The following is an 11,455-nucleotide window of genomic DNA, read 5'->3' as shown; positions in this document are numbered from 1 at the left end:
TATATTTAACATATTCAATGCGTTCAACACAGATAACATGATATTGTATTATATTACTATATGAATTCACAGCTATATTCATACTGAATATGAGAAAAAGAAGAACATTTACAGTCAATTCTTGAATTGTAAGAACTGTATTGTGACGAGGCGGAACCGAAGCGGTGGCTAATCGGCGGCGTCACGTAGGTAGTTATCTGGGGAGCCGTATAGGTAGGCTTGACTATCTTGCTTGAATAGTGAGCTCGTGGGCTATAGGGTTATTGCGAGGATATCATAGGTACAGTACTTAGTATGCTAAGAAGATTGTATGAGAATTGCAGTAACTCTTGTATATATTGCCAGAGGGAAAAAACAAATCACTGGCTCCTTTGATGAGGAGCCAGCATCTAGCTATTCCATATAGACAATGAGAGGACACCCCCCCTCTACTCTATGAGTGAGGATAGCCGGAGTGATACCGCAGTGGCGCCTCACTGACATGTAAGAAGTAATCTGCTGACCTCATATAGAAGCGGGGTTCTTATATCCATCAATTGGATCCTCCTATATTGCATCCAAGTGATGTCATAGAGTGGTTGGAAACCGGTTCGAACGCCTGCGGGATGAATGGAATCATCCGCAGGGAAGCGATGGGCCGCGTGGAGCCGCAACGGGGCCTTGGCGCGGCCAGGGGCGGTGACATGTATGAGCTCATAGCTGTGTTCATATGAAAGAAACCAGAAGATTTGCAGAACTGTATATTTACAGTGAGTATGAATTATAAATAAAGAAAAACTGAATCTTTGCAGAGAGAGATAAATTATGTTATACTTCTCTATAAAAGAGTGTTTTATTGTATTGCAGCAGCAGCAATTGCAGTAATTGAAGCAGTAATTATCTGCTTAATGAGTGGTGACTATCTATACAGGCCATTGCAGCTTTCTATACAGGCTGTTGCGGCTTCCTCTACAGATGGTCACATGAGGTGTGCATTTTTTCAACCAATCATATCACAGAATGGGGCCTGTAAGATTGCACCTTCTATTCTAATCATGTTTTTAAAGCACCTAACATATTGCTTCACTTCGCTCCGCAAATTACAGCAGAAAGGCACAAAAAAAGCCATTTGACTCAAATGTCACTATAGGCTGCCGTAGTAACTAATAGCTTTAACCATCCATTTCCGGGCTATTGGTGGCAAAATTGTGTTCATTATTGGCAGCCAAAGCGGCTCATAGATCCACTGAAGGCCTTAATTGTGCGACGTGAATTGTTGCCGTGTGGTCCTCACGCCACCGTACTGGTAGAATTCTTTCTCAGACATATCGAAAAACGGAGGAATGAGGCGCACAAGAGTGGGATCCTAGGGACCTTCCCCCTGTGTATTTGCAAGAATCACAGGTTGGCTGTTCTTAAACTTGCGCAAAAGATTTCCGGATGGCCCACGAAAGCTTTGGTGAATGTAGGTACATGTACTCTACGAGTCGATCGCAACGCCGCTGAGACTCAAAAGTAACCTTTCCGACACGTTTATAGAAACATGGGTTGGTAGTTTTGTCCCTGGATGATAGGCTTTTAGGGTTAAATCATCAAATGGAGAGCCATCCAGATGCTTCTAAATTGACATTGTCATAACAATAACTCCAGACAATTTCGGCCTCGATGCGCCATGTCAGGTCTGCGTCAACGGACCAGTTCACCTCCGAGCGGGGCGGAGGGCGGAGGGCGGGGCTGGACGGCAGAAACGACATAAAGTTGAGTCTAGTTCTACTTGCGGCTAGCGTATTACAATTTTTCATTGTCATGGACTGACTAAGCTAGATGGTGGGTAAGAAAAGTGCTCCAGCAAGCAACACAACCACGTTCCATTTAATAGAAGCGGCCCACGACATATACCCTACGCATTTCTCGGTATAGAACACAGCCATTAAACACCAAAGATGTCGGCACCAAGCGATTTTGATCCGGAAAATGCCCAGAACTTGGAGGATGTAAGTCATATCTGCCCCGCCCACACTCCTGATACCCCCTTATATTTAGTATGGTGATTGTATCTAACAGCTACCCTCGCCCAATTCAGATTGAAAAGCAGTTTGCAGTCAAAGGTGTGGTTTACCAAAATTAAATCATATGAACCGTCGAAAATCTTTTTGCTGACCGTCCTGCGCACTTTCAGCGGTTCAACATATGACAACATACTGGTCCCTCCTGGAAACGACACGAGGGTCTAATTTGCGCTTGACAAAAATGGACGACGAGATATATGAGCATTTCATGAGTGTGTTTCCCGAATTTGACCCTGCGGCGACGATTGATGAGGATGAGATGAAGAGCAAGGGAGGCAAGGAAAGGTGGAGATCTTTCCTCATGGCTTACGATAAGAAGGTTGAGGATTATAACTTCGGGACACTGTTGAGAGCCAATCCCAAATGGGAGTATGGGGAGAAAGAGACAATTTTTTGTACGGTCTATTCCTTGGAATCTCAAACTCCGATCATCGATTCTTCCAATAAGGAGGACGCGTTGGACGTTTGCAATTTACGAAATAAACTATATTTGCTAACGGTTTTACTCTCATGACAGCTGTTCGCATGCAATTCTACGCCATCGAAATTGCAAGGTATGGCCGTCCCTTTCCAGTGGTGTTATTTCCTTCACAACCCAAATCTAATATGCCCGGTCCCACAGAAATCGGGCTGGATTAAACGACTGGGTTTACGAGCAGGCACACCCAGAGGAGAAAAAAGGATCATCATAACAAGCGCCACTGAACATATAACCACATAGACTTCACATAAATACACACGAGGAACCTCACAAGGCGTTCACAGCTCGGTGGCCTTTGGTTCCATTGAGCTTTAGTGTTCAATTTAAGGCCACGTTACTTGCAAACCACCCATGAGGAACAGATAATTTTTGAGAGAATATAAAAATTCAGATCGACCACCATGTCACGATTTTTGCCAATGATTTGGACTTTCTTTCATAATGCGATTATTTAGAGTGTTCAGCAAGAACATACCGCTCTACACATAAGAAACAATTTGACAGGTAGGGAGGGGTCTTTGATAATTTTGTTGCTTGCATGTATATCTGCAATCGAACAAAAAGCCTACTCAATATATGCTATGTGCGGAATATACCATGTAATGTTATGTTACTATGTACGGCAGCCTGTAGTGTCACTATAAATTTGAGTTTTTTTGTGATTTTTTATACTGGTGTTACTATGCACACATATTAATCATATTGATTCTATTTATAATTAAACAGAGCTCAGTAATTATATATCTATGCTACACAGAGCTATAAGAAGATAAGCTTGATAAATAATATAATTTATTATCTATTTGTACATGTATAAGCATTAAACGCTCACTTACGCTCGCTTTGCTGCTGGCGCAATCTCTTCTATCACTTCCACTCTCTACCTTCTAGACTGAGTGTGTGACCGTGTCTGAGACCAGGACCAGAATATTTGATAGTCTCATTACCAATTTGATTGATCTCATTTCACAGTATTAAGATCAGAGAGTAGTCTTGTACTATCTCAGTGAGACTTAGTATCTATTTATGTCACATTTTCAAAATAAGATCATGATTTTCACTTCTCAAGTTAAATTCATTTTATTACTTTAAATGACTTTAAATCTCATTTAAGTATTACTAAATAGCATTACTTTTTAAAAAATTAAAAATAGTATAAAAAAACCTTAAAATGTCTAAAAAAATAACTTTATACTAAGAATGAAACTAAATAAAACTAAATAAGATTACTTTTATATTTTTTCTAAGTTATAGTCTCATTTTAAGATCTGATAAATAGTTACTTTATATGTTGTTTTAATAACTAGTCTCAGCAGAATTGATATTAAGAAATGTATAAGACTAGACTAAATAAGATAAAATATAAAATTTATAATCTTATCAGTTAGTTTACTATCTTTAGACTAATTAACAGAATTATAAATTTCATATTTAATCTTATTGAATCTGATCTTATACATTTCTTAGCATGAATTCTGCTGAGACTACTTAAGGAAAAAACATGCAACATAACTATTAATCAGATGTTAAAATGAAACTTGTAAGAAGTTTATATTAAATAAATCAGTATGATATTTATAGATCTTATAATATAAAAGTGAAAAATATTAGATGTGACAGGCTGCGTCTGATCATTATATAGATCATTTCTTTACACTTCATAGATTTCACTGAAAGCTTCAATTCTCAGTCTTTCACAATCACTGATTCTCAGCTGAAAAACTCACAGAATTTCTATTCTTTCACTCTGAAGCTTCACTATGTACACACTGTGTACATGTATAAATATTCACTCTGATCACTGATTCTCACACTTTCTCTTTCTTTTTCTTCTTTAATATTTTTCACTTTGTTATATAAGATCTATAAATATTATATTAATCAATTCAGTGTAGGCCTCTTACACTTGAAAAATATTCATTGTCTTCTTATATAATTCGGAAGAACGTACAACCGCCGGATAATAACGCGGCCGCTTTCAAACACGCTTATGAATGTAAAGAGGTCATAGCAGCTACTAATTAATTTAGTATAATATATATAAGAAGCTGATGTACATCTGTAATTATACACTGACTCAAGCAATCTTTGAATCACATCTGATAGCATGTCTGAAAACTGGTAAGAAGTGCAGACTTCTTCAGAATATGATAATTTCATTTATAAAGTAATTCATAGTTATCATATCAGTGTGATTTTAAAATATCTTAAAAGATAGTATATAAAGAAGTAGTGAGTGAAAGAGCTTCTAATTAATACTGCTCTGCTTATTGAAGAAAAACTTCACACTCAGATAAATACTATGTATGTGAACAGATAAGATATGAGAAAAGAGATAAGAGTGATAAATCAGATTTAAAGAAGATTACTCTCTACTCAGAAGAATAAAAAGAAGAGATAACTATTATCAGAGTTGTATAATAAGAACAGAAATTATATCATGATATAATCATATCATGATATAATTATATAATGATATAATGATAGACATTATATAATTAATAAGAAATTACTGAAATAAATATCTCTTTTAATTAATATGAATAACATTCTTCTCTGCTATCTGAATCAAAAGATATACAGAATCTCTCAGAGAGTTTACTTAAAGCAGTAAGAAAAGTAACTGAGATTATCAAATCAGAAGTAAAACTCTGTACATGTATAAGAATTCTAAATAAGATTCAGACCTTGTGTACACAGTGACAGACTGAGACAGAAGTTAAGCAATAATTGATATTCACTGCAGATCAAGTATTCACTATGAAGAGCTTCACTGACATGATCACTATCATTAATAAGAATAGAGAAGATCAGGTCATAGATCTGTAATAAGAGATAGAATGTTTTCACAGATAGATAATCATACTAAATCTGAAGATCTCACTATAATTATTCATAACTTTCTCAGAAGTGTACATATTATCTGAGATCACTGCATATAATGAGAATTTAAGTATGAAATATATCAAGTTAGAAGATCTGTCAGAGCTATTAAGCTTTAATAGTAACTGAAAAAATGATGCTGCAATCAGCTAGCTAAGTCAGATACAATTATATTATCAGATTAAACATGAACTTATAGATAGATAGTTAATAGAATTTCAACAAGTTCTAAGATGTGCTGCATTTCTACATAGAAAAGTGAAGTCATTATAAATAACTAATAAAAAGATAAATCTTACAGACTCAGAGTAATATTCATTCTCATGAAATGAAATGAGTTTTTCAAATGAATCTTACATAACTTTGAGGAAGTGAATATATAAGATAAGTGTTATAAATACTTCACTGAGTGTAGATAAGTGAGTAATCTTATATTATATTTCACACACTTCAGCTTACACTATCTCACATTGAATAAAGAGCTTTTAATATCTTTCTATTTATAGATCTTCATTCATGATCTTACATCTGAGTTGAGAGTGAAATGAAAATACTTAATCTTATAATCAGATATAATGAAAGAAGTATATAATATTCTCATTGTACAGAAATAAGTAAGTCAATTATAATAGAAAATACTGCAATTGAGTGTATCTTAACAGAGAACAGACAATCAGACTTTTATAACACAGATTATATATCTGAATGTGATAAATCTAGATCTGAATATCATTACTAAAGTACTGAATTCTCTGAAAAATAAATTCTCTGAGTGAAAATCTTGATATCATGAGTATTAAGCTTACTTCAACTGTGAATGCTAAAATCATGATACAAAGAATTACATATAGTGTGCACAGTTAAGAAAAGCAAGAGAGTTAAAAAACTAGCAGAATCAGTGAGCTCAGAGACACTCACTGATATTCTATAAAAAGTCTTCAAAGTGAAAGAGATATCTGTGTTAGATGACTCTCTGAATTCTGTAAATATCAAGAAAAAGCAGACTTCTGACTGAGGCATAGATGAGAATGAAGTGAATACTCATCTCAATATCTTAAGACTTAAAATGTTTATATATAGAGAGCACTTGAGTAAGAATTGAGAGATGACTGTAAAAGTATTAGTGAATATAGAAGCTTCTACACAATATATTAATAATTATATAATTTAAAGACTGAAAGAGATCTGCTGAGTGAAGAATCTCTGATATATAAGATTATCTAATAACTAATATTTAATATTATCTATAAGAGTAAGAGTTCTCTTGCACTTTAAAGAATGATCTTGCTATATTTAAGTATGAGAGCTGCAGAATGTGAAATACAACCTTATTCTCAGACTCAATTGATTTCAAAGATTCAATTCACAGATTCAATGATGTACATATTATATACAGTTAACTGATAGAAAGAAAACAGTTCATACAATTCTATTAACTGATATGAGAAGAATATTTCACATCTCTGATATAAAAGAGTTAAATCTGCTTATACATTAATAAGCAAAGAGAATGATTTATAAGACCTTATCTGAAAGAATTCTGTATGTCATACAGAACTCAGAAGCAGAGAAAACTAAGATAAAAGATATGTAGAAGAATAAGTGTATGAAGAAACTTCTGAAGAAGTATGAAAAGATCTTCTGAACAGATTTTTCACTGAAATTGCTGCTGACATGACAATTTGTACATGAGATTAACACAGAGAACATAAAATCAGTTAATCAAAATGTGTACTCTCTGTTACAAACACATATTGAAGAACAGAAGTATCAGATCACAGACCTTCTAGAATATGATCTCATATAACTCTTATTAAGTGTATGATGCTTTTCAGTTCTATTCATGAAAAAGACAGATGAGAAGTGACAGATGTGTGTCAATTATTAAGTACTTAATAAGCTTATAATCAAGAATGAATATTCACTATCATGAATTCAATAACAGTTGAATACAGATAGAAACACTTAATATCTATTGAAGATTGATTTTCTCTCAGAATACTGACAGATCTATGTAGATAAACTGTCAGTATCACTAGACTGACCGTGTGACCGTGTCTGGGACCAGGACCAGATTTTTTGATAGTCTCATTACCAATTCAACTGATCCCATTACACGGTTTTAACATTAGATAGTAGTCTCATACTGTCCCAGTGGGACTTACTCTCTACTCTTGTCACATTTTCCAAATGAAACCATGATTTCCACTTCTCAATTTAAATTATTTTTATTGCTTTAAATGACTTTAAATCTCATTTGAGTGTTACCAAAAAGTGTTACTTTTTAAAAAATTAAAAATAGTCTAAAAAAAACCTTAAAATGTCTAAAAATAGTAACTTTATGCCAAGAATGGGACTAAATGAGACCAAATGGGACCACTTTCTCATTTTTTTCAAGTCATGGTTTCATTTTAAGATCTGATATATAGTCACTTTACATGTTTTTTTGTTGACCAGTCCCAGCGGGATTCACGCCAAGAAATGTATGAGACCAGACCAAATGAGACCAAATGTGAAATTCATGGTCCCAGCGGCCAGTCTAAGTATCACAAACTGTATTTAATATATAATGAGAGAAGTTTAAATTCCTGATAATGTCATTTGATCTGATAAATATATTTATCATCTTTCAAATAATAATGAATACAATTCTTTATAAACAGAATGAAATCTCATATCTTGTATATCTGAATAATATTCTAGTCTTCTCAAACTCATATAATGAATATCTGAAGCATTTTGATAAAGTGCTTATAACTCTGACAGAGTATAAGCTCTATACTAAATTAACAAAGTATGTGTTTGAAATAGAAGAGTTGAAGTTTATAGAATATGTAGTAAGTAATAACTGTATATATCTCATTCTGAAGAAATTGAATGTTATAGTGAATTAACTGCAGTTAAGAAATGTATATTATGTATAACAGTTTCTTAAGTTGATCTTATATTATCACAGATTTATTAAAGATTTTACATGAATAGCTGTATCACTCTCAGATCTCTTAAGTGAAATGAATACTAATCTATAGAAGAAGAAGTTTCAGTTAATTATCTGAAATATCATATGTGAAGAGGCTTTTCTCACACTGAGAAAATGTATAATAACATTCTCAGTGCTTATTCAATCAGATCATGATAAACCTTGCTACATTGAGATAGATGCATCTGAATGAGCTATCAGAGATACTCTTCTACAGATGAGTAAGAATAACAAGCTGCATCTGATGATATATGATGATAGAAAACTATCAGATGCTGAACTTAATTACTCAGTGTATGAAAAGAAATTACTAGTAATTAAGTATACACTGACATTGTGAGATAGATATATTGACAATAGTTATACAACAACAGTGATCACAGATCATAAAAGCCTTATCTATCTATAATTAATAATAAAACCTTTCAAATGCTTAGTATGTTGAATCTCAGAGTTCTAAGTGTATAATCTTCATATTAAATACTGATTGAGATTGAATACTGTGATATCTAATACAATCAGTTACAGATCTGATTTCATGAATAAGAGTTCTGTGAACTAGATATAAGAGAAGTTCATGTTAAATATACTGAGAGAATACAAGAAATCAGAATGAGTGAATACAATGATCTCTCACTTAAGAAATAGCAAGATATCAAATAATAAGTGTCTTATGAAAGTAGTAGAAGAGATGCTTCTGAACTTCAAGCTGAGGAAATTGAAAAATGATGTTATACTTTGTCATGATCTAGAATATATACAAGCTCTCTATCTAGAATATTCATTGAAATATGACTTAGGGACTCACATGCACAAGGAATTCAGTCACTTAGAAAGCTCTGAACTAATAAGTATACTCTAATCAAGAGTATACTGATTAAGCATGACTGAGAATATTCAGACATACACTCATGAGTGATCAAATTGTCAGGTTGTGAAAGTATCTAAGAAAGGATTAGAATATGAGAAAGTATAATATCAGATAAAATGTACAATACAATCATTTGAATAATAAGAGATGAATCTTATAGATATATTACTGTGAATATTAAATGAAAATTGTTAAATAATCACTGCTATTGACTACACTACTGACTGATCAGTTTTGAAAGCAGTTTCAGAGATGATAGAGAAGATGATGATAAAGTTTCTATATAATGAGATCTATGTCAATTATGAAATACTGTGTGAGATTCTAACTGATAATGATGCAAATCTCATAGAAGAAGCAGTGAGGCATTTCATGAGCTAGTTACAGACAAGATATCATAGAACAACATCATATCACTCATGAATAAATGAGAAGATGAAATGCTTGAATTGAATTCTGAGCAATATACTGATAAAATATCTAGTAAGCAAGTCTACAAGATTATGAGATGAATATCTCAGTCAGATGCTATTAGTCACATGAATTCAGCAGCATGCAGTCTTCAAGTGTTCATCATTCTATCTGTTATATGAGTTGTATTCATGCATTCTGGAGAATACTTTAGAAAAGATGAGAAAGGAAACAGCAGTTGCAGATACAACAGTTACAGACACAGTAGAAACAGCAGTTACAGATGCAGTAGTAGCAGTTATAGACACAGCAGTCATGAATACAGAATCAAGATTGAAACAGATCAGTCACACACACACAAAAGCTAATAAGTTACTTCTGAACTGAGCAATTGAATCAAAAAGAATACAAGACTCACTAGTTAAAGAATTGAGTCTTAACATGAGAATGTGAGTTCTTATATATAATAAGAGTTCTGAGAAGTTTCAATCTAGATGATTTGAGCTCTATAAAATACTCAAATCACATTCTCTGAGAATATATACATTACAAGAATCAGAGAGACAGATCTTACACAACTTACTAAATAATTCATATCTTGTAAAGATAAAGATACAAGATCTGAGTAGATTATAATTATCTGCAGCACTATTATCAGCATTGAAAAAGAAGAGACTTATAATTGAAAAGTCTTACAAAGTAAGAGAAATCATAGATGCTTATAAATCAGATGATCTTACTTATTCTGATCTTTTCATAATTGTAAGAAAAGAATAAGAAGTAATGAAGAAATCATATAAATATCACACATCAATAAGTGATGAGACTGTAGCTGATTGTATGATAACACATTATAGACAGTAGACACAATGTGGCAAAGAACAGTCTCAAAGCAGCAGACTTGCATATGAGTCAGATTGCAGAAGGAAAAGAAATTTAGAGTTCAATTCAACTGTTTACATCAGTTCAATCATAGAGATAACAGAGAATGAATCATCTGAAACATTCACAGATGTATAAGACCAAGTTATCTTGATCTCTGAAAATGCTCAGAGATTGAGTGAGATTAGTTTTGATAAGCTGTTCACTGTAGTGATCTGAGTGAGTGAAGAGAGACAGTATAATGCATAAGACAGAATCACAAGATGAAAGCTGCTGAACCTAGTCACTGAATACTGTATTATATTGAGATCATGTAAGAGTAGTAGCTAGCAGCTAAAGAAAAAGTGTAAGAAAAGAAAAGAGAATGACTCAAGAGATAATGAATTGATTATCAACTGTAAGAGTCAGCTGCAAAAGACAAATGTTATTATACATCTCATTCATTTTCATATGTTACATGTTTAATCTATTTCCAATGCCACATCACCTAAAAAGAAAAATGTCAAAAACAAAGGAAATCTCAAAACTCGAGATTTACAAAAGATTCAAGAGCTGTAAGCTGCTCTTATAATAATACTGTACACATCTCTGATTTCTCTATCACTCTGCATACAACATTAATATCATTTATTACAAGATTGACTGAAATGCCAATATAGAAATGTGTACACATGTGTGTAGAAAAATTGAAGAAGAGCATGAGACCTGCAGGATCAAAAGCCAGAGTAGGAAGAACAGAGATGAAAGCAACAGAAGAAGAAGAGAACACAGAACTGAATGAATAATAGCAGAAGTCATCTGAGACTGAATGCTTACAATCTGATATGCACACAATCTTTCTTGCAGAGAAGAGAGAGAAAGTGCTGAGAGAAGCTTGAGAGTGAGAGAGAATAGTCTTA

General features: G+C 33.3%; 1 protein-coding gene across 1 annotated transcript; it reads left to right on the top strand.

The window, feature by feature from the left end:
- The first annotated feature begins 1,079 nt into the window (after window positions 1–1,079).
- On the top strand, window positions 1,080–3,239 carry BDBG_00535 (DUF757 domain-containing protein). Its single transcript, XM_002629243.2, has 6 exons — window positions 1,080–1,736; window positions 1,804–1,973; window positions 2,063–2,087; window positions 2,159–2,443; window positions 2,566–2,602; window positions 2,671–3,239. Exons 2-6 carry the CDS (start codon window positions 1,923–1,925, stop codon window positions 2,738–2,740), a joined length of 468 nt encoding a protein of 155 aa, XP_002629289.1. The 5' UTR covers window positions 1,080–1,736; window positions 1,804–1,922; the 3' UTR covers window positions 2,741–3,239.
- Window positions 3,240–11,455: the final 8,216 nt, after the last annotated feature.

The sequence above is a fragment of the Blastomyces gilchristii genome (assembly GCF_000003855.2).
Source record: "Blastomyces gilchristii SLH14081 genomic scaffold supercont1.1, whole genome shotgun sequence".
Lineage (NCBI taxonomy): Eukaryota > Fungi > Ascomycota > Eurotiomycetes > Onygenales > Ajellomycetaceae > Blastomyces > Blastomyces gilchristii.
Note: the sequence above shows the minus strand (reverse complement) of the source record. Positions and strands in the feature narration are given on the sequence as shown.

Excerpts from the sequence above, each read along its gene's own strand:
- BDBG_00535 (XM_002629243.2), top strand. The coding sequence starts at position 1,923 with ATGTCGGCACCAAGCGATTTTGATCCGGAAAATGCCCAGAACTTGGAG. Across the intron at positions 2,088-2,158 it reads AAAGCAGTTTGCAGTCAAAG|CGGTTCAACATATGACAACA; the intron begins GTGTGGTTTACC and ends GCGCACTTTCAG. Across the intron at positions 2,603-2,670 it reads TACGCCATCGAAATTGCAAG|AAATCGGGCTGGATTAAACG; the intron begins GTATGGCCGTCC and ends CCGGTCCCACAG.